The 24,480-nt window shown below is 35.4% G+C and overlaps 1 protein-coding gene across 1 annotated transcript in view; it reads right to left on the reverse strand.

Annotated features, from left to right (window-relative positions):
• LOC136042136 (sorting nexin-33-like) overlaps nt 1-24,480 on the reverse strand; it is a gene marked incomplete in the record, with an annotated part of 238,796 nt that overhangs the window by 38,459 nt on the left and 175,857 nt on the right. The window contains 2 exon segments of the mRNA XM_065727054.1: nt 411-608; nt 5,685-5,851. Of these exon segments, the coding sequence (XP_065583126.1) occupies nt 411-608; nt 5,685-5,851 (365 nt within the window).

Consider the following 24,480-nt stretch of genomic DNA (forward strand, 5'->3'; position numbering starts at 1 on the left):
AAGTAAGAAATATATAATGTAAAAAAATAAAACTAAAAAGTAATACAGTTATTTTCTTAACAATATAAAAATACAAAAAAAATAATTATATACATAATTTAAAAATAATATATAAGAAAATAAGTAACTAAAATAAGTAGCCTCGATTGCTTTTTATGAAAGAAGTATTTTAAAAAATTTATTCTCCATTATCATTCCATAATCAAATCCTTCAATTTATTTAATACAACTTCTTTAAAGTATTCGGTTTTATTTATTCTCCATTTCGTTTTTAGTCTTCTTCAGCAACCAACAAGCCAAGAAAAAAAAAAGTTATCTTTACCACATTCCTTGCGAATTCAAAAAAACATTCCAATTAAGAATTGTAAAAAAAAAGATTAAGCACAACGAAAAACAGAAAGAAAAATCACCTTTTGATAGAATGATATTTGCTCCGTAAGAAAAGATTTAATAGAACGTTGAAAATCTGTAGCACGTTCCGCGTGGAAATGGTTTATTTCTGCACAAGTTGCATAAGAGATGACATCCGTTCTTTGAGCTACGGACTGACGGATGTCAATTGGTCCAACTCCACTTTTTTCTATGTCTTTCCGTTTCTGTTGTGCACCCTTAAGTAGAAAGAAATAAAATCTTGGAAAGATAGAAAACATTAAAATCGAGAATTAGAGAAGAACGAAAATGATGATCATTTAGAAACTTTAGGATTAGTTAACATGGCTAACCCATGAACCAAATTCTTCCCTTTTCGATGTTCTGTTCTTCATCCTTGATAAGATCTTACTATATAATTATCAGTCATAAATTTAGCGCGCAAGATCGAGCAGATTCGATTTTGTCCGAGAATCTTAATCTAAAAACATTCGAAAGTCGAAGGACATTTAGCTATTAAAATAAACGGATAGAAACAATTCAGATGTTATATTTTTTGCAATTAAGAGAATATATTTAATAGCAAAATATATAAATAACATCAAAATATGTATAACATCTATAATATTTACAAATTTTAAAATAAAAGCTTTATAATAAAATAATATATGCACCACTTTGTACATGTTTAGAAATTAACTCTTTGCTGGAATTTATTACAGATCTTACAGTTAGTTATGGTTAGAAATCAAATTTAATAATTTTTTCTCAATTTTGTGATAAAATTGGAACGACATTTAAGAAAACATAATTAGATAGATAGAACAAAGGAAAAGAAGAAATCGAGAACAACAAGAAAGAAATAACAAACTTCTCGATAATTAAATAGTTTTTGCTTATGAGCCCTGCACAACTTTCTCGACATATTTTTATTTCTGCCACCCATCCAGAAGCAGAAAGATAAAACATCTTTAGAAAGATATCTAAACCTAAAATAGAAAAATCAAGTTGAAAGACAAGATATTGGTTGTCTATAATTCCAGCTACACTTTTTTTCGACACGTTCCTATTTATGCTGTTAACCTTAGGCCTACAGGAAACAATTACGAAAAAATTGGAAAGATAGATAACCATACAGAAGAAAAGCAGAAAAGAAAGACATTAGTAATCATTTATAGAGGCCGTTAGCTAATATCCAACATCTATAAATCAAACCCAATTTTTTCGACATGTTCCTATTTACGCTTTCCACCCTGAAGTAAGCAAACAGAATATCATTTAGGAAGATGGAAAAACAAAAGTAACAAGATAAATAAGAAGTAAGAGAAGAAAAGGAAAATAAAAGAAGAAAAGCAAAATATTAAGTATCTATAGACACGAGGAGTAGTTGATATTGGTTGTCTATGAACCCAACTACACTATTTCTAACATGTCTTTGTCTTGTGCGAGTTTAACTGAAAATACAGAAAATCTTAGAAATATAGAAAAACCTAAGATGGAAAATCCTCAAGGAAAGACAAAACATTAATCACCTACAGATTGCAGGATTAGTACATAGTATTCTTTTTTTTCAGTCAGTATTATCTGGCTCCTAACCTAAATTGGGATTTTTTTTAATGTATCAGATTTTAAGCACCTGGTGTCAAGATTGCATGGGACTATTAAAGTACCAAAAACAGTGACAAAAAAACTTGATTGTTTGAACAGGTCAATTAGAAACTTACAACCATTTTTCTAGGGGGAGAGGGTTGATTCCCCCCCCAGAAACGTTTGGCCGACTCGTAAAAATTTATATAAACGAATTTTGAATACGTTTTTTAAAGTCTCCCCCCGAACAAAAATCCTGGATACGGCCCTGCATACAAAATTGAGGAATGTACAGAATTGAAACTTAATGAAAAACCTCCACATGTATGTATGCATTTTATGGTGGCAGTGGCTCAAAATTAAAAACAAAGAGAAACTAGAAAACCAGAGAAACAAAGAGAAACTAGAAAACCAGAGAAACAAAGAGAAAAGACGAAAAATCAGTAAAAAAGCCAAAAACATGCGCTAATATACACATTAAGAAGGTGCAGCTATTCTTTGAAGGTTCAGTTGTTTTTGGAAAGCTAAACATTGTTAATGTGTGAATGTTTACGGACAAAAAGCGTTATTGAATTCAACTATTTAGATTTACTTATGTTTTTTTTTTAAAGTTACTACAATAAAAGTAGCAGCACACAATTTTGAATATAGCAAAAGAAAAAGCTACATATTGTTAATGTGTGTAGATAACTTCAAAGACCACACTGCCTTTCCATGACGAAAGTAAAACAGTTCAAAATAGGGATGAAACCCTTTTCACTTGCTGATGATGAACACTATATATGTGTCCGAAATATCCAGTTAAATTTTGTATCTGTTCACTGTCAATAAAAAGGTTTCATCCCTATTTTGAACTGTTTTACTTTCGTTAATGTGTGAATTCAACTATTTAGATTTATTTATGTTTTTTTTTTTTACAGTTACTACAATAAAAGTAGTAGCACACAATTTTGAATCTAGCAAAAGAAAAAGCTACATATTATTAATGTGTGAATTTTTACAGACGAAAAAAGTTGTCAAATTCAACTATTTAGATTTACTTATGTTTTTTTTTACAGTTACTACAATAAAAGTAGCGGTACATAATTTTTAATCTAGCAAAAGAAAAAGCTACATATTGTTAATGCGTGAATTTTTACAGACGAAAAAAGTTGTAAATTCAACTATTTAGATTTACCTATGTTTTTTTTTAGAGTTACTACAATAAAAGTAGCAGCACACAATTTTGAATCTAGCAAAAGAAAAAGCTACATATTGTTAATGTGTGAATTTTTACAGACGAAAAAAGTTGTCAAATTCAGCTATTTAGATTTACTTATGTTTTTTTTTTACAGTTACTACAATAAAAGTAGCAGCACACAATTTTGAATCTAGCAAAAGAAAAAGCTACGTATTGTTAATGTGTGAATTTTTACAGACGAAAAAAGTTGTCAAATTCAACTATTTAGTTTTACTTATGTTTTTTACAGTTACTACGAAGTTACTAGAATAAAGGTAGCAGCACACAAATTTCAATCTAGCAAAAGAAAAAGCTACATATTGTTAATGTGTGAATGTTTACGGACAAAACGCGTTTTTAGATTCAATTTTTTATTACATTTATAACTAGGTATAAGCTTTTTTCAAAAATAAAAAAATGAAAGATTAGTATCAAAGATATGACCAGAAATATAACGTATATAATCTACAACTAATTGCATCTAGCCATATGTTAATTAACCGCCAAGAGTAAGGGGCAGATTTCCTATTAGACTCGGGTGCTAAATCAAAGAAGAACCTCTACTAACTTGTAAACTACTGCGTTATTATAGAAGCTGCAGTCACAACTGCAATACGTGATACGGCAGCAAATTTCAAATGATCTGCCATGACCCATAGAAAAATTTTGAAAGATAGGATTTGCGAAAGATGTACCTCAAAAGCGAAAGTCACAAAGCTAAATAGAGAAATTATTCTCGATAGTATTCAGCGCGTAAGGTTCATGTGAAACATGCAAACAGATATAGCTCATTATTTCATAATAAATTCATTTACTGAATCAAGAATTTATTATGAAAGTTTCTTATAGAGAACGACCTAAGCTTGCTTAAGAAAGGATTTAAAAACTTTCGCTATTTTGGCATTTTCCTGAAACATTTTTCAATAATAATAAAAAAAAATCAATACGATTCGCGGTTAAATTCAGATCTCAGCTAATCAAACGGCAGGAAAATTGCCGCCTTGCATAGAATGACTGCAAAAAAAATAATATACCGAATACATACACAGGGAATATGAACCATAAGAAGGCCAAATTAGAAAAAAATTACTGCCTTAAATAGAAGTGTTAGAATCGCAAGACTGCAAAAAAAAAAGAAGAAAAAAACTTACACAGGAAATATGAACCTTAAGAAGGACAAATTAGAGGAAAATTGCCGCCTTACATAGAAGCGTTAAAAAGGTATGACTGCAAAAAAACAATATACCAAAAACTTACACATGGAATATGAATCTTAAGAAGGTTGAATTAGAGGAAAATTTTCTTGAAATATTCAAGAAAATTCTTGAATTAGAGGTTGAAAGCATTAACACCGTATGACTGCAAAAAATAACGTACCGAAAACTTACACAGGAAATATGAACCTTAATAAGGCCAAATTTCAAAGGAAAGTTGCCGCCTTACACAGGGAATATAAGCCTTAAGACGGCTGAATTAGAGGAAAATTACCGGCTTACACAGAAGCATTAAAACCGTATGACTGCAAAAAAAATAATGCACCGAAACTTGCACAAGGAAGATTGACCTTCAGAAGGCCGAATTTTAAAGGACAATTGCCACCTTACATAGAAGGGTTAAAATTTAAAAACTTATGACTGCAAAAAAATAACATACCGAAAACTTAAACAGGAAATATAAGCCTTAAGACGGCTGAATTAGAGGAAAATTACCGGCTTACACAGAAGCATTAAAACCGTATGACTGCAAAAAAAAATAATGCACCGAAACTTGCACAAGGAATATGGACCTTCAGAAGGCCGAATTTTAAAGGAAAATTGCCGCCTTACATAGAAGGGTTAAAAACGTATGACTACAAAAAAATAATATACCGAAAACTTACACAGGGAATATGAACCTTACGAAGGCTGAACTAGAGGAAATTGCCGGCTTACATAGAAGCATTAACCTAAAACAGTATGACTGCAAAAAAATAATGCACCGAAAACTTAAAAAGGGAATATGAACCTTAAGAAGGCCGAATTTTAAAGGAAAATTACCACCTTACATAGAAGCGATAAAACTACATGACTTCGAAAAAATATAATACACGACAATATACCGAAAACCCACACAGGGAATATGAACCTTAAGAAAGCCGTATTACATGATACACAATCTTTTGGCCGTAGCATCAATTCAGCTTTGATAATGGGCAGGTCATTGTGTTGACATTCTTCCTTTAATTCCTTCAACAGAGCAAGGGACACTTCAACTTCATCGGTCTTTGGAGTCACCCAAAGCTAAGAACCCAGAATTTTATTTTAAACTTAAAAACTTTTTTTATGCTTACTTTTCAGAATTCCACTGGGAATTGGAAATCACGATTTATTTCTAGATAGACGTATTTCGAAGAGCTCGAAAGTCACAAAGCTAGAAACACTATTTTTTTTTAGACAAGTATTTACCGCGTAAGAGGACTACTTAGACTCTAATTCATAGTCTAATTTGCGTACTACATTTTTGGACTTACTTTATGGACTGCCAGAATTCCTGGAAAGGCCCCCACAAGCCCTCTGTAATCATGCATGAGATTATCAATAATTTCCCAGTCATTCTTTGGCTGCTCAGCGTAAAGGTGTCCTATTTCTTCGTATGTTTCACCAGTTCTTCGGATTGCAGTTCGGAGTTGTCTTGATTCTGAAATTGGAACCAAAAACTATACAAGAAAAGATAATTTATACTACTCGAGATACTGGCGCCTGATAATATATTTCCCGAGATACCAAATCATTACTAATCCTATAAATTCCAAAAAAACAGTAGATGCATTCTGCAAAATACCACGGCTACATGGCATCTACTGTCGTGATTTTATGTTTTCAATTTAATGTAAAGCCCTTTCACATCTCTTTATCCTTCTTATTTTTGACATTTAAATTGTGTGATTTTTCATCAATTTGTGTTTGCGATTTCAAATATTGTAAATATTTACTTGAATATCTATTTTTGCTTTAGTTACCCTAGATATTAAAAATTAATTACCAAGGCCGTATACTAGAGGGTTTGAGCCCTTCCTGAAATGTTTGTCAGAATTGTAAAAACGTAACTAAATGAACATAAAGACATTTTTATGCGTTTTATGAGGTTTTTATGCCCCCCCCCCAAAAAAAAATCATGGACACGGCCCTGTCAATGACACTAGGTAAACAAATAATCAAATGAACACCCCAAACTATTTTAGTGTCTACGATTAGAATGAAAAACTTAAAAAAAAGCTGGTCATCCCATGAGTGGGAGTAAATAGTTAAGCTTAGGGCAGCAGGGTAGAGGAGCGTGCGCACTTGTGTTGGCCTCGAGGGGCTTGGCATTGGTTTAAGTTGCACAGCAATATTATAAATAAGTAATATGTTCAGAACCTTGGGAAAAATAGTTAACCATCGGTCTTTCAAAGAGATCCAATTGACTTTTCTAATATTATACGAGTTTTGTGTGTCAAAAAGTCCACAAGAATAATCATATTACAATTTTTTAAAGACAAACGTGATCCTGTTATTTCTTTATTGCGTTTATACGCCTCTTTTTTCGTTTCTAGCGGATTTTTGTGTATTTTTGTGTTATAGGGAAATCTGGAATTTGACACACTTGACTACTTTCGTGCTAAGAAGAGGAATTGATTTCCTTTGATGATTATGTCGACAACGATATTTAAATATTTTTTCATAGTTTTTGAAGTGAGTGTGGCATTGTTTTTATCATATATTTCATATGAGCATTATTAAAGTTGTTTGAACAGCTAGTATAAACTTTATTATGCTCCTAACTAATACTATATCATTGTTATCTTGAGGCGTTCTAGTCATTCGTAATTTAGGCATTAGTCGCAATTCGTCATTAGACGTAATTAGTCATTCGTAATTGAGATTTCATTCGTACGTGTGACTAAAATGTTTCTTGGGCTTTATACATTCAACTCACAATTCTTCCCCTGAAAACCTACTGCAATAACAATAGGTTACAAAAGCTACAATCGGTTCAGAACAAGTTCATAGAGTAAATTTTATGACTTATACCAAGAAAAACGTTGAAGATTCAGAAATTACTTTTATTCCTAAAAAAAAAATATAAGAATTACAGAACCGTATCCTATGTAGACAGCTCGAATAAAAACTCAAATACATTGATTTAGTTTTTTATTACCAAAATATAAAAAAAAAGAAAAACAGGTCTAACCAACCCTCCCTCCCCTTTGTTGACAGACTATCTGGGAAAAACCGGTAAAAACAGTTTAAATCACAACTATTATTCACGATTTCTTGGCATAAGGAGAGAATTTTATATTACTGCGATTAGCCTCAGGTTTATACTTGATCCAATTGACAACCCCCTGGAACTAATCTAATTCGGGCAGCTGAATGGTGGAAAAGCTGAGTCAAGAGCAATAAAGCTCTTGACTCTTCATAACTAAGAAAATCAAGCTCATAATTCCGATTTTCTGCTCGCTTTTTTAGAGACCTTTCCACGAGTAAATGCGGCAATTAACAGCTTTAGCGAGGGCGATTATTAGGGAATATGGATTTCTCCAGACTTGGAAGTTCTGGAAGAAAGAAATCCCTAGCTAAAAACCCCGTCTTAATCGTGTGTGATAACGAGTCATAAAAATCCTACATACTAGGAAAGTTTTACAGGAAGTAACTTACTTTCTGTAAATTTTACAAAAAGTTTTGCAGAAAGTAATTGTCGTAGGTCACGCATAAGATAAATAGGAAAGACTACACCTTTTTGTTCTTCATTGGTCTCCTTATAAATATTCCCTTATATGCCCCCTCCTTCGCAGAGGCGTTCAAGTCACTCTCAGCGAAGTATAGGAAAAACTTCTTACATTTCGCCAACAATACGTTACCGCGAGTCCAATTACTTTTCCTTAGTAAATTTTCCTCTCTTTGAACTCACGTCCCTCGTTCTGCTTCAAAAAAATTCTCCTTTTTACAATAACAGAATTTTAAACTAAAAAACATAGAAAAAAAATCGTCTCACACACTGTTAATATGTTAAATAAGTCAATCCCCTGTCTCCACTGTCTTTTCATCTTACAATCGTCTAATGTTCATTTCGCAATTTTGATCATTCTCTTCATAGTGTCCCTTTATTTTCTAAAAAAAACTAAAGTATGTTATACATTATTTAGTCACAAGATTTAAGTCGTCTTTGCGTTTCTAATTAGTTTATTCCCTTTTATTCCTCAGGGATATAATTATTTTTGACATTTCTAACAGTTTTTACTTACCTCTTTGACATTAATTTTCTTTCCCTGACAAAACCTATTATATTTACTTTAATTTTTTTCTGATTTATTGACTCAAAAGTCTGAATTCGGGCCATCTGGGCTTATGAAATGTATTTTTTGATTAGAAGAAAAGGAATATTCATATCCTTCTGAGCCAATAGCCATTCCGAACCTGAAACGCATATTGCGTCAATACTAGGACGAATAAGAAAAAGAGAACAGCGTTCTACTTTAGCCTTATTAAGGCTATCCTTCTTATTCCCAGTATTACTTCAAAACGGAGGCTTCCTATTACCATTATTTGGCGACTAAGACAAACCACTACAGGCTTAAGAATCTCCAACCACGGTTCCTCTATTAGTGTTCTCTCCAGGGTTGCCAAAACTTTTTGGGACTAAAGTGTCAAATTCAGCAAAAAAGGGACACTTTTAGTGTCCTCCTAGAAAATTAGCCAATATACTTTGAAAGATGACAAAAAAAGAATTTAAATGGTTTCTCGCAACTCCAGGGCCAGATTTACGTTCTTCTTTTTCAAGTAAAAGCAAAGCGGTTCTTCAAATAAGTAAAATCCCATGTAAAACCTCAAATCGCCTAATACGCGAAGAAGAAAAAGAATTCAGTACAATTTCTCGGGTCCTCTCAAATTTTCGGTTGTACTAGTTATTTTTCTTCCGAAAACTCATTAAAGCCCTGTTTTTATTATGGCGTTTTCCGGCACCAGAGCCGGTTTTGCCGCTTTATGGACGACAGTTTTCATTTTCGTCGTTTTTGGCAAAAAATTCGAAAGCGCAATCTTATTTCCGGAACTGCAGAAGATTCTGAATCATTTGTGCTGCGTTTGCGGTGTTACAGGAACATAAAGAAAAGTTTGAGTACAACTAAGATGAATGACAAAATATGTTGTTTAGTTTTTACGTTTTCAGCCAAAATGTCTACTCTGTATGGCAAGAAAACGAAAACGGCGATAAAACCTCACTATGAGCCGCCCCAGCCGTCTCTGCCGGAAAACGCCATAATGAAGACAGGGCTTAAAAGATTTACGCCAGCAGACCACAGATACGATGTCTGTCGCTCCCGACACGGCTTAATTGCCCTCGCTTCCTCTTTTACTTCAGTAGTATATCAGATCTTCTGCACAATTTTGTCGACCATTTCCCGCAGACTGATATCAAAAAGCGAGTGAAAAGCGCTTGGCTTGGAACGTGCTTCACATCCTTTTCACCTGGCTTTCGCCAACGCGTTTGGTAACGCTGCTCTCGCAAAAATACAAAACCACAGCGTTATTTCATCCAAACATTAATGTATTCATGAGATCAATTAACTAAGAGATCAAACTTGATAAGGAGAGAAATAATGACAAGACAAATACCACTTGTTCTGTATGCAGCTAATTTATTCTTCAAAAAACAAAGAAATTTCAAATTCTTTGCAAATAGTGACAAGACAATCATCACATGTGCTCAATCAAATGTTGAAATAAAAAAGAAAAAGCACAAAAAACAATAGAAAAAGGCTTTTCGGTGTCAAGAATAGCTATAGTTTTTCTAGGAAAATCCGTTTCTCTCTGCCCACTCTCTTTCTTCTGAGGAGACATCGACGGCGTTCATAAAAGACAATGGAAAGGCTTATTTAATCGCAATCCTTTTCACCAGAAGCAGAGTAGTGCACAACAAATGTCTAAGCAAATCCAGAATATTTTGCGCTAGGCCTTTGCCATCTTCGTGACTCAAGATGGACTAAACCGAAAAACCTAGACAGCATGAAGAGACCTTTATAAGGGAAAGACTGTGCTGGATTTCACATACAGTGCATTCCATGTTATGAAGGCTTACGAAAAGATACAGAATGAATCGGATTTCAGTTCAGAAGCGTTATACAGAGGTCCAGCCACACCCTGGGTTCAGAGAAGGACAATTTTTTCAAGAAAGAGGAGACAATTTCAAGAATGTGAGAGTATAAAGGGAAACTTTAATGCAAAATTCCTGTACAAGAAATCTGTTCAAAGCTTCAGCTTTCGTTAAAAAAAAAAAAAATAATAATTTCTAGTGGTTATCCATTTTGGGGAAAAAACTTCGGCTACTGCAATCTGATTTCAGTTATTTGGTTTTCTGATTAGTCAGTCAAATAGGTCAGGTATAGATTCATTCTCTAATTGCTCATCCGTGTCGTCAGCCTTGCAATACCACCTCGAAAAGTTGTTAAGTAATATTGGCGGAATCTGCCACCGATCCACCGACGCAGCGCTACGAGTAACCATCTGCTTTACATGCATGAGGGAATCCACAGTTTTCACTTCCAACCGATTTCGCAACTTAGTTTTAATGTTTGTTAGTTGAGAAAACTGTCTTCCGGCACCAGCATTTGAGTGAGGTAACGCGCATAAGTTCAACATAAAGTTTGGTAGTTCAAAGAATTTGGGAGTGCCGTCGGGATTCTTCACATCTAACAAGAGCTTCCAAAAATAAGATGGTGAGGACACTAGCTCTTCACCACCAGACTTCAGTATCATGCGACCTGAAGTCACATGTTTCACCACGTTTGAATTTTCGCGCTTTTGAAAAGGAAAGTAGTGCGGATTCGAAAAAAAAATCCCTAAGACGAAAACGAACCTGAAAAGCACAAAGTACAAATTAAAAGCAGTTGCAGTTAAGAAAAAACTGAAAATAAATTCATATGGTATTGATTTTGAAAAAAGCCAAAAAGTCTCCTTTTTTTCAAAAAGTTACCTTTTTTCACCCAATAGTGGCACGGTGTTACCCAGAGGTAAAAAGTGTAAAAAAAGCACTAAAAAGTGTCCCTTTGGCAACCCTGGCTCTATCTGGATTCTCTCTTAGCGCTTTGAAAGACGGAGGAAGATTTTTAATATATTCCCTAGAGAAAAAACCTAATAATTGTTTCGGGTTCCCGACTGACTGACCGTATCTTAAACAGTAAGCTGTACGGAATATGTGGGTCAATCTGCTCTTCTAGGGGTATAATAAGAGAGAGGTTGAAATGAATAGGACACGTTTGCGGATCAAGGATGAAAAATTACCCAAGATCGTCCTTGTCAGGTACTGGTCTAGGGCCAAACGAAAAGCAGGTCGTCCCCGGATAGAGTGGTAGGATGTAATAACGAAAGATTCAAGGGAAATGAGAATTTGAGAGGGTGTAAAAAAGGAGGCTTTGAATGGATTGGAACGCGCATAGCTGTATTGGCCTTATACGTCTTGGTGCTACAGTGAGTTGTTAGTAGTAATATTAATAGGAAGTTGGCTGCTCTTGACAGCAACGATATCAAAAACTGATCAATAATGGTTTCCGAATCACAGCAAATCTATTCAATGATTGGAAATTTAGAAAATCACCGATTCTGGCAATTCAGGCAGTAATGGGCCTTTAGGTAACACACCTGCAACCTTAGTCAAGAAGATACCATTTTTTATTCAAGGTTTTGAACAGGAGTTGAAGAAGAAATTTCTACTGGTTTACGTCTCAGAGGAATGTTTAGTTTCTTCCCCCCTCCATTATCTTTCATATGATACATTTCTTAAAGTTTTAAAGAGATAACTACCACATTAATTCCGGCAATAGTCCGTAAAAAATCCACGCTTGGACTGAGAGGTATTTTTCACAACCTCCGATTTTAATCATTCACCTTTTGATGGGCTTCAGTAGAGGTAATACACCTTCAATATTTGCCTAGAACACATATAGGTCTATCCACTTATTTGATTCCCTTTTAGATTCCCACCATCACTCGGGTATCGCTTTTATAGCATTAATAGAGGAAAAAGCTCCTATATTCATTTTGATTCTCACTATTTTACCTTCACTTTTATTTTTTCCTCTTTACAGCATTATTTTGAATGTTTCTGTTTGAAAAGAGGAGGCTTATCTTTAAGTTACAAGTTCATTCCTTTGAAAGAGAGAAAAAAATGAAGAATAAGATTCATGGCTTGAGGCAAAATTTATTTCTAAAAAGAAAACCTTTGATCTCCGTGACTAGCCAAGCAAAAGTGAAGTACACATTGACAAATACGACAAGCAAACAACTTCAAAGAAATACAAGACGTTTTACACAAGTGAAATAACCCATACGTAAAGTTACCAAAAGAAGCTAAAATGAATAGAAGAATACAATTTCCCAAAACAGGGAACAAATATTGAGCAGAAAACCAGCAGACGGAAGAAAGGAAAAAAAAAAAAAAAAAAAACAACAACAACGCAATAGTAGCTCAATACCGCCACTTCAGAGATTCACTGCGTTCATATAGCCTTTTTTGTTCCGATAAACACGTTCTATTACACTGCAATAAGGATATAAACCAAAAATTTGAGCCAAACAAACAAAAAATTATAGCCAAACCATTTTTGGCTTTTGGGAAATATGTCTCAGACCCTCAAAGGACATTGCACCAAACTGCTGGTCTTCATGTCACGAGAGCTACACCAATACTAAAATATGTGCAAAGTTACCTCTGTGGGTGTTTGACTTTGAATCTAAAAACTGTGACAGGTAACTTTAAACAGCAGTTAAAGGAGTTTGTACTCTTATGGTAACTTCCAATTGGCAAATAAAAAGAAAACTTGCTTATTAGGAGAAATACATTATTATTTTTAAAACAAAAACAAAAGGAAAAACTAATGCAGTATAAGATGAGCAAAGTCAGGATTGAGCTCAAATTTTGTGCTGTATCAGTCGGAGGGCTGGAAGACCTGCCTCTACCTGGTCCAGACAGATAGATGCTTTCCCCCTGAAAAAATAGAAGGATCCTTCGTTGTTTTTCCGCAGCCATATTAGACTCAGCAAACCGCCGGAAGACAGGGTATCTACCTCCAACCAAGCCCGTATCCAGGGGGGGGCTAAGGGCTTTGAATACCCCCGAAATTTTTGTCCGACTCATAAAGTTTTTTTTAAGAGCCCCTGAAAAAAAAAAATTCTGGATAAGGCCCTGCCGCCGACACAACAAAATACCTATAAATCCGACCGATGAAGAACTTTACGACGAACCAGCGTCCACCCACGTAGAATCGTGTGTGATTTGAAGCAACTTTACTTGCTGCCCTGCTCGTCAGCATAGACGCTTGCTGACTTTTTCTGCGACCTCTTACAGAGTTTTCTAGCCAAAAGATGGGTGGCTCCGAAATACTTTGGAGCGTGATTGACTTTTATCATTGCGGTTTCTTGTAGACGGCTGGTGCTCAAAAAGTGATTGTATCAATTTGACTGCTCCACATAAGCTACTACATATTAAAAAAAAAAAAAAAAAAAAAAAAAAAAAAAAAAAAAAAAAAAAAAAAAAAAAAAAAAACGAATTCAAATGTTATTTGAAAATGGCTTTAATTCGTTACAAACCTTGAAAACTTTTCTTCCTTGTTTAAAAACTTATCAAAAAAATTTCCCCTTCTCCTTCTACTCCATAAAGACCAGCTTATATCCCTACTAGGAACGTATTTTCCCAATTTCCCTAATATTTCACTTTATAATGCTTTTCCTATCCCATTGATTGCAATCAAAGAATTACTATGAATTGCTATACAGAAGCACACGGGTTCAATTCCGGTTGTGACCAGTTATTTAGTTTGGGACGGGGGTCAGTGGCGTGACTCTGTAAGTTTAGCCAGAGTCGACTTAGCTCTAAATGGGTACCTGGAGAAATGTGGGGAAGGTAAGCAAGAAGGGTGTGTGAAAGCACAGGATGGTTGGCCCCCAAACCCCCATTGCACTTCCTGGCTGAAGGGCCATGAACCGGAGATCAACACCACCGGTTTGGACCTTAAGGGTCTAGTGCCGTCCTACTTACTTTACTTTTCTTACTTACTAGTCCTGAAAGAATTAGGAAATAGTTTCAATGTACAAAGTGGGAAAAAATTCACGGAACCGATGAGTTTGACTTCCACTCAACAGTGATAAACAAATTCATAAAACAGGTATCCTAAAATTCTGAACCGTTGAGCAAAAATTAGTTACATGCAACTTTTAGCAAATGACTATTACCGAACACTGAAATCCAGGGTGTAGAAAGGCATGGGTCTTTAACAAAATATCAACGGGAAACATTGAACCCTTCTACCATCTTGAATCTAGGGGCGTTATGAAATAGGGGGGAGGCAAAGGCCAGCCGCATACCCAGCTTGTCTCCCAGTGGAAATTTAGCGTCTTTAAGATCATATTAAATCTACGATATGCCGACATAATTCATGCAAACACATAAACGGATCAGTTTTCTTTAATACACCATTACCTTTATGGTACTATATGGTCATTTTCAATATCATTTTCAATTGACTTGGGAAAAGCAGCTCCAACTTTGCCCCCCCCCCCAGATTTTGACGCCACTGCTTAAATAAGTCGAATTAGGGAATGATTTCAACTGAAAACCTAACTATTCGGCTCTTCATATATAAAAACGTATTATTAAAATATTAGTCAGCTCATAATCTCTTGCAAATAACAAGCGTCGGTCCTAGTAACAAAAATCACCAACTGATTAAGGTGCCGCATCCATATTATCAACTAACAATCGAGCAGTTCCACTGCCATTGAAAAAAGAGCGCAGATTGTTTGTTACTGATTTTATCCAGTAACGACCTGATTTTAATTTATTTCTGACTAAGCCATAAAAATACCTTTTCAGAAAAACAAATTGAGATATGCCCGACACATACATCAGGCCGTGGCAAAAGTGTACCAAGCGTTGTGAGAACTGTACCGAGCGTGGCGGTACTGCACGGCGCACGTGGTACTCGGATATATACACCAGGTAGCAGAAAGTGGGGAACCTTGCGGATATAGTAAGCATAATATTTATGTGGTGCATAACCAACACATAAGATTAGTTAAAACCACACAGACAATTGATTATTTGTCATAAATATTCTTAAGACAATAATGGCTGGATATAACAATAAAAACAACAAAAGAGAACGAGAAACAAAAAGTTTTAGTTCTTGAATTTTGATGTTTTAGTCTCCCGCGTTGTTACCGACGCATTCTTTATTTGCTTTTACTCAAGTTTCTTCTTACATTTTTTTCAACATGTTTATTTCTATTCATGGTTCATTAAAAATATTTAGGGGGGGGGGAGACTTTGACAAAATAGATATATTTTCATACTGGGGCTAAATTTCCTTCACCGTTTTGTAAAATATATTTGCTAAAACGAACTTGAAGATTGAACATAAATCCTCCAATGACGGGAACAACTTTCACTTTTTGGATTTCCAACGAATAGTCTAAACTAAGGAACATAAATTAGGATATTCAAGTCATTCAATTTGAAGTATTTGCATAATCTAATTGGCCCCAAACTAGCCTAAGTTCATCTCATGGGACCAACTTCTTAGCTTGAACAAACTATCGACCGAGTGCCTAAAATTGATTGGTTTCTCCAGACTTATAACGCCAAAAAAAATATTTTAACTAAATGAAAATATTGGTAAAAGAAGGAAGAAAAAAGAAGCATTTGGAAGGTGTTTTAACCCGAAAGATTTTTATTCATTATTTAAGCCGTAGATATGAATGAATGTAGGACTTTTAGAATCTTAACAGAGATCTTAATAATATTAAGGAATCTCAATGTCAGGAATTTTCAAAAGGATTAAGGAATTTTCACCTTGTTGAAAATTCAAACATGGATGTATAAGCACTAAGTGCTTCTGTACGACGCAAACAAATAGGAACAGGCTTTACAAAGAAAATTCGAAGATAGCGTTGGTTTTGCCTCAAAACAACTGACAATGTCAGGTTTTTGGTTCGACTCAACAACAAATTTTCTTTAAATCTTGGGTTTTGAGACATTGTTTCAAATTTTAGATTTATCAATAGGAACGTCTTTATTATTTAGTAAGTTTTTATGTGAATTTGTCATAAATTCCACTTCAAATATTTTTCCACTGAACCTATCTGGGTCTCTTTAGTTGATAATATCCTATTCATTTGCAACCATAGACACGTTTTCATGAATGAGTGTATTTGAATACTTCGAAACCAACCTACAACTTACAATAGCCTCAAGTTTCAAAGAAGCTTCCTTTGTTGGATGACTAAATTCTCAAAAGGGTTTCCAACATTGAATTTCTTATATACAGGAAGATCACTCATAATGATCGTTATTTAATTTTTTTCAAACTATTCCCATTCTGTGAAAAATTGAATGATAATTTGTTTAGTTGAAATAGTTTAGAAAATCTATCCAGGCCCCTCAGCTAAGATAAATAAAATACGTTTAGACGAACTTATTGACCAGACTACAGAAAAAATACAAGAAAAATATTAGCAAAAACAATAATGACCACACAAGGATTAATCGTATTAACATAAACTGAATCAATATATAGGCTGAATCTATGCCACATAATCTGGTTTTGGCTAAACTGTCCGAAATAATCAAAATCCCAAAACGTGTCAAAAACGAAAATGAAGAGCAAAGAAACCGGCGATTAGAAGATATGTAAAAAACGACAATTACAGCGTGTCTAAAATGAAATGAAGAGCAAGACACACGCTGTTAGAAGAAAAGCGGTGGCGTGTCAAAAATGAAAAAGAGGAGTAAAGGCACACGCAGTTAGAATACATGCGACACCGAACATGTGAGCAAGTCAAAAATGAAAATGAAAAGAAAAGACAAACGCGATTAGAAGACATGCGACAGCAAACATGTGAGCGAGTCAATGAAAATCAACCTGAACTGTGAGAATAAAAACGTGTCAAAATTGAAAATGATAGCGATGATGATTGGGTTTGGGATTTCGACAAGGATAAGGTCATCAATGCTTACCATACCTTTTTTTTAAAAAAAAGTTCGGCAATATGTATTTTATAATGATGAAATACAAGCCGAGGTAAAACAAACCAAACAAATTGAAAATGGTATCGATGATTATTAGGTTTTGGATTTTGATATGGATAAGGTCATCAATGCCTATCTTACCTTTGAAAATCAAATACCTGGGCTAGATAAATCTTTGGAAGAAAAAGAAGTTTTCGTCCCACCACCTGAACAATTAAAAGAAGCAAAGGTTCGGCGATATGTCTTTCGTAATGACAGAAGGCAAGCCGAGGCAAAAGAACAAGTGTTTGTCCCACTACATGAAAAATTAAAACATAACAAAGGTTCGGCGAAATATCTTTCATAATGACAAAAGAAAAGCCGAGGCAAAAGATGAAGTCTTTGTCCCACTACCTGAACAATTAAAAGAAACAAAGGTTTGTCGATATTTCTTTCATAATGACAAAAAAAAGCCGAGGCAAAAGAAAAACTGTTTGTCCCACCACCTGAACAATTAAAACAAACAAAGGTTCAGCGACATGTCTTTCATTACGACAAAAGAAAAGCCGAGGCAATAGAAAAAGTGTTTGTCCGACTACCTGAAAAATTAAAAGAAAAAAAAGATCGACAATACGTCTTTCATAATGAAACAAGAGCTAAGAGATCATATGGCACTTGTGACGAGGTCGGAAGAGCCAAGAGCTCATATGGCATGAGCTCTAGCAAAATTCTAAGCATCAAGTAATAAGAATCATCTTTTCCAAGATTTCTCGTTTCCCCCGTCAACTCCCCCAATATCACCAGATACGGTCGGGATTTGAAATAAGAGCTCTGAGCCACGAAGTCCTTCTAAATATCAAATTTCATTAAGATCCAATCACCGATTCGTAAGTTAAAAATCCCTGATTTTTCAATTTTTTCTCTCTCTCCAACCCCCCCAGATAGTCAAATTGGGGAAACGACTGTTATCAAGTCAATTTGTGCAGGTCCCTGACATGCCTACCACTTTTCATCGTCCTAGCACGTCCAGAAGCAGCGAACTCGTCAAAGCACTGGAAATCCCCCCCCCCCCCCGATTCCCCCAAAGAGAGCGGATCCGGTCCAATTATGTCAATCACATATCTAAAACTTGTGCTTATTCTTCCCATCAAGTTTCATCCCGATATCTCCACTCTAAGCGTTTTCCAAAATTTTTGTTTTCCCCCTCCAACCCCCTACGTTCCCGGGTCACATTCGAATTAAAAATAGAGCATCAGAGACACAAGGCCTTTCTATATATCAAGTTTCATTGAGATCCTATAACCCATTCGTAAGATACCTCAATTTTCACGTTTTCCAAGATTTCCGGTTTCCCCTCCTACTCTCCACAATATCACTAGATCCGGTCAGAATTTACAATAAGAGCTCTAAGATATGATTTTCCTCTGAATATCAAATTTCATTAAGATCTGCTCACCCGTTCTTGAGTTAAAATACCTAATTTTTCTCATTTTTACGAAACAACATCCCCCCCAACTCTCCCAAAGAGAGTGGATTCAGTCCGGTTATGTCAATCACTTATATTGGACTTGGTGCTTATTCTTTCCGTCAAGTTTCATCCCGATCTCTCCACTCTAACCGCTTTCGTAGATTTCCAGTTTCCAAGATTTCTATTCCCCCCTCCGACCCCCTATGTCCACAGATCCGATTCAAATTAAAAATAGAGCATCTGAGACACAAGATCTTTCTATATATCAAGCTTCATTAAGATCCTATCACACATTCGTAAGATACCTCAATTTTCACATTTTCCAAGATTTCCGGTTTCCCCCTCCAACTCCCCCCAATGTCACTGGATCTGAACAGGATTTAAAATAACAGCTTTGAAGCACAAGATCCTTCCAAATGTCAAATTTAATTAAGATCTGATCACCCGTTCGAAAGTTCCAAATACCTCATTTTTTCTAATTTTGCCGAATTAACCCCCCCCCCCCCCCAACTTCCCGCAAAGAGAGCGGATCTGGTCCAGTTATGTCAGTCACGTATCTTGGACTTGTGCTTATTCTTCCCACCAAGTTTCATCCTGATCTCTTTACTCTAAGCGTTTTCCAAGATTTCTTGCCCCCCAAACTGAGTAACGAGGTCCTTCTAAATATGAAATTTCATTAAGATCCGATCACTCCTTCGTAAATTAAAGCTACCTCATTTTTTCTAATTTTTCAGATTCAACCCATCCCCCAAAAGATAACGGATCCGTACCGGCTATTTCAATCACTCATCTAGGATTTGTGCTTATTTTTCTCAACAAATTTCATCCCGATCCCTCCACTCTAAGCGTTTTCTAAGATTTTAGGTCCCCCCAACTCCCCCCGATGTCACCGGATCCGGCCGGGACTTAAAATAAGAGCTCTGAGACACGATATCCTTCTAAATATCAAATTTCATTGAGATTCAATCACCTGTCCGTAAGTTAAAAATACCTCATTTTTTCTAATATTTCCGAATTAACCGTCCCCCACTCCCCCCAGATGATCGAATCGGGGAAACGACCACTTTTAATTTAATTTGGTCTGGTCCCTAATACGCCTGCCAAATTCCATCGTCCTGGCTTATCTGGAAGTGCCTAAACTAGCAAACCCGGGACAGACAGACCGACAGAATTTGCGATCGCTATATGTCACTTGGTAAATACCAAGAGCTGTAAAAAGACAAGTCGAGGCAAGAGAAGTTTTTGTCCCACCATCTGAACAGTTAAAAGAAACAAAGGTTCGGCGATATATCTTTCATAATGACAAAAGAACACATCAACAGAATAAACTTTTTGTTTTGATTCCAAATGTATAAAATTCATTAACTTTAAAGTTACCAATTAATTACCATTATTAACCAAGTCCCTGTGAAACTTTTTTCAAAATTTCGAAAAAGCGGGAATTAACCCCAAAAAAGTGAGTGGTTTTGATGAAAAAATATGCTATCCAATTCAACATATAGGAGAACTCTATTGTTGAGGTTCCAATTTCTTAACTAAAAAATATTATATTTGGTATTTTTTCCATGAAGGATTGTCACCAATACTTATTTATTTATCCCCTTCCCAAGAGGGTAAAATTTAACCATTGGCTCTAGAATATCAAACGAAGGCTCATTAAAAAGAAAATTAAACATTTTATTGATATTTTGAATCAAACAGTTCGTGGTAACGAACTGTAGTAAGGAGCGACCCGGCTCAATAGTAACCGAAACTCTAAAAAATGGAATTTTGATACCAATAGTTACATCAAAAGAATCGCATTTCAATGCGAGTTACGAGTTACGAAAGTTACGAGCCTGAGAAAATTTGCCTCATGTTAGAAAATAGGGGGAAACACCCCCTAAAAGTCATACTTAACAAAAATAACACCATCAGATTCAGCGTATCAGAGAACCTTATTGTAGAAGTTTCAAGCTCCTATCTACAAAAATGTGGAATTTCGCATTTTTGCTAGAAGACAGATCACGGATGCGTGTTTATTTGTTGTTTTTTTCCCAGGGGTGATCGTATCAACTGAGGGGTCCTAGAATGTCAAGAGAGGGCTCATTCTAACGAAAATCAAAAGTTCTAGTGCCCTTTTTAAGTGACCAAAAAAATTGGAGGGCACCTAGGCCCCCTCCCACGCTCATTTTTTCCCAAAAGTAACCGAATCAAAATTCTGACCTGTGTTTACATATAGTAATGGTTACTGGGAAGTGTACAGACGTTTTCAGGGGGATTTTTTGGTTTAGGGGGGGATTGTTGAGGGGGGGGAGGGTTACGTGTGAGGATATTTCCGAGGAGAAACTTCTCATGGGGGAAGAGAATTACAATGAAGGGGGCGCAGGATTTTCTAGCATTATCTGAAAAACAATGAAAAAATAAATATGAAAAGTAAAACAGTTCAAAATAGGGATGAAACCGTTTAATTGACAGTAAACACATATAAAATTTAACTGGATATTTCAAACACATATACAGTATTCATCATCAGATGTAAAACTCATCATCAGAGTTTTACTGCTGATGATGAACACTGTATATGTGTTCGAAATATCCAGTTAAATTTTATATCTGTTCACTGTCAATAAAAAGGTTTCATCCCTATTTTGAACTGTTTTACTTTCGTCACGGAAAGGCAGTGTGGTCTTCGAAGCTAAACATGAAAAGTTTTTTCTACTGAAAGTCAGGAGCAGCATTAAAACTTAAAACGAACAAAAATTATTACGCATATGAGGGGTTCACTTCCTCGTTATACCTCATTCTTTACGCTACAGTATTTTTAGTAATTTCAACTATTTATTCTACGGCCTTTGTGATTCAGAGGTCATTCTTAAGGAGTTGGGGCAAAATCTAAGCTTCAGTGAACCCCCTCATATACGCAAACCTGAACCCCCTCATATACGCAATAAAAACATACGAATATAGAAGTTCGTTACGTAAGTTAATTCGTAAGTTACGTATATTTTCTACCAATGAAAACGTTTGTAAAAAATTAAAAGTTCTAGTTGTTTTATTAAGTAATAAAAAACTTGGAGGGCAACTAGGCCTCCTCTTTCGCTCCTTTTTTCTCAAAATCTTCCGATTAATTGCAATCAATTATTTATGTGCAGAGAGCCAAGATCACAACATGCATTAATTCAAAAACGTCAAGAAATTAAATAAAAACTCATCAACGTCCCGCTCTTTACGCTAATGTTTTTTACTGTTTTAAAAAGTAGAGTTGAGAGAAAGAGTGAAACTTTAGCGTAAAGAGCGGGGCGTTGATGATGAATCAGCCCCTTTCATATACGAAGTAATTTCTTTCCGATTTAAGTTTTAATGTCGCTACTTACTTTCAGTTAAAAAAACTTTTTTTTTTATTTAATCAACAAAAGATCGAATTAAAGATGGCAATAGCAATGTTTCCCCTTAACACGAAAAAAAATAACTTTAATCTATTCTCATTCTCTTGTAGAACAATTATCTCAATGAAAGATGAGGGAATCATGAATTGTAAATCCTGCCAAATGACAGAGAAAATTTTGCAAAACAAACATTTTCTTATGGCTACGATAATTCATTAATTATACAATAACTGACGCCTGTCCTCTCTGCCAGAAAGGAACTACTTAAGGGGGAAATAAATTGGCTAGCCCTTCTAGATACATTGTTCAGCAAATAAAAGAAAGCTATATAGGATAAGAAGCCTTTTTTCCTCAAGCCAAAGAAATTGATATTTACTGTAACAGAAAGGATGCTACAAGAATAGGTAAAGCAATAAAAGTGATTGATTTGACAATTGGTGATCCTTCTAAGAAAATGCAGTAACAATAAGAAAACAAACTGGAATCAACGATAAACTATGGCAAATAATAAAATGTATTGTACCAGTAGCATTCACAGGTATGTCTATTTAGACTCATATTTCTGTTCAGATGGTTTCGTATTAAATCAGGACTTAAGCAGGGTTTTGTTCTATCCCCTTTATATGGATCATTTTGACGGATTCTGTCTCGATGAGGATAGGAAAGGCAATGGGAGACCACGGAATCAAATGGATAAGAAAAAATCTCCTGGACTAAGATTATAATGATGATTTAAGCATCCTAGATGAAAGCATGAGCAAAATGAATGGACTTTTTGAGGTTTTGCGAGATCAAGGTGCTAGAATAAGTTTGAAAATTAACGTTAAGAAAACTAAGTCACTAAGGCTTGGAATAAGTGACGATGAAAAGGTGACGTTGGGTAGCAAAAAGATTGATAAGGTGGGCAGCTTCGCTTACCTTGGTAGTATTATTAGCAAAAATGGTGGGAGCAGTGTAGATATTAAAAGTAGAATAGCAAAAGCTCAGTGTTTTTTTTTATCACAATTAAAAAAAAAAGTTTGGTAAAACAAAAAGACACTGCAAACCAATATTAGAACATTGGAAGCTACAGTGATGGCAGTGGTCAAATAAGGCTCTGAAGCATGGGCACTCCAAAAAGCAGATGAAGATCTGCTAGATGTTTTCCACAGAAATTGCCTATGGACTGTTTCGGGTACCCGGCTGACTGACCGTATTTCAAACAGTAGGCTTTACGAAAAGTGTCCTCCAATCCAGCTTACTAGGGCTGTAATGAGAGAAAGGTTGAGATGGCTAGGGCACGTTTTTCGGATGAAAGATTGTCGAAGATTGTTTTTTTTGGCCAGCCGCCTAGGGTTAAACGGAAAGAGGTAGTCCTCATTTGGGGTGGGGGATATCAAAAAGGTAGATTTAAAGAAAATTGGAATTTCCTGAGAGGGTGTAAAGAGTGAGGCTTTGAATAGATCGGGATGGAAGAGGAGCATTCGTAGCTGTGTCGACCTCAGGCGGCTTGGTGCTGCGGTAAGTTGTTAGTAGTGGTAGAAGTAGTAGTTACTGTCCAGACAATTCCGGCTCACATGTAGAATTTTATGTATCGCATCATTAGGATATAACAAAGCACCTAATTCTAGAGTCTGGAACTCAAGAACCCTCTTTTACCACTAGCAAGGTCTTTTTATAGCCCCTCCCCCTCCCACCGAAAAATGCTTTTGTAACTCCCCCTGCCCCGAAAAAAATCCTGAATAGAACCCTGGTCACAATATTTACCATCTGCATTTAAGCGTGGCGTTAGCATATATGACTGGACTACCACCCCTTAGTAATTGCATGCCCAGGCATACAAGTTTAGGAATTGAAGTTTTGCATAACTTACATGTAAACACCATTTTATGGTAAACTCGGCAAACTTTATTTGAAAAAATAACGAGTTAGGTGGAGAGTCCAGCTCAGGAAGATCAGGTTTATGACCGTCCCTTATAAGACGAAGCACTTATTTGCCAAAATCAGAAGAGTTACCGGGATGACATAATAGTTATTAGTTACCCGAGTTTTTCATAGCACAATACAAGTATGAGCACCGATTTTGTCAGACTGGCTTATTCAAAATCACTCAATACAAAATTTTTAGGTCTAGCTAACACTTCATAAAAAAATGACATAGTGACATTGTTGCAATAAAGATTGTAGGAGGACTTGGAACAATTCGTGGTTTTAAGAATTTTTTTACCATCACAAATTTATTACTTTTATTTTACACTTTAATCCACTCTTGTATTTCATACGGATGTGTGCTGTAGTCTAGCAACCTTTATTCGAACTTTAAACGCGTTCAAATTCTTCAGAACAAAGTGGTGTAACTTAATGGTGAATCCGTGGAAAATGTTAATGATGCTGCGGTGGGTATTAACAAACTCAAAGTGCTTTGTATTTGAAAAGCAGGGATATTCTCTGATCTTTGTTGGAATTGTTTGAGG

Source organism: Artemia franciscana, unplaced genomic scaffold (genome assembly GCF_032884065.1).
Source record: "Artemia franciscana unplaced genomic scaffold, ASM3288406v1 PGA_scaffold_67, whole genome shotgun sequence".
NCBI lineage: Eukaryota > Metazoa > Arthropoda > Branchiopoda > Anostraca > Artemiidae > Artemia > Artemia franciscana.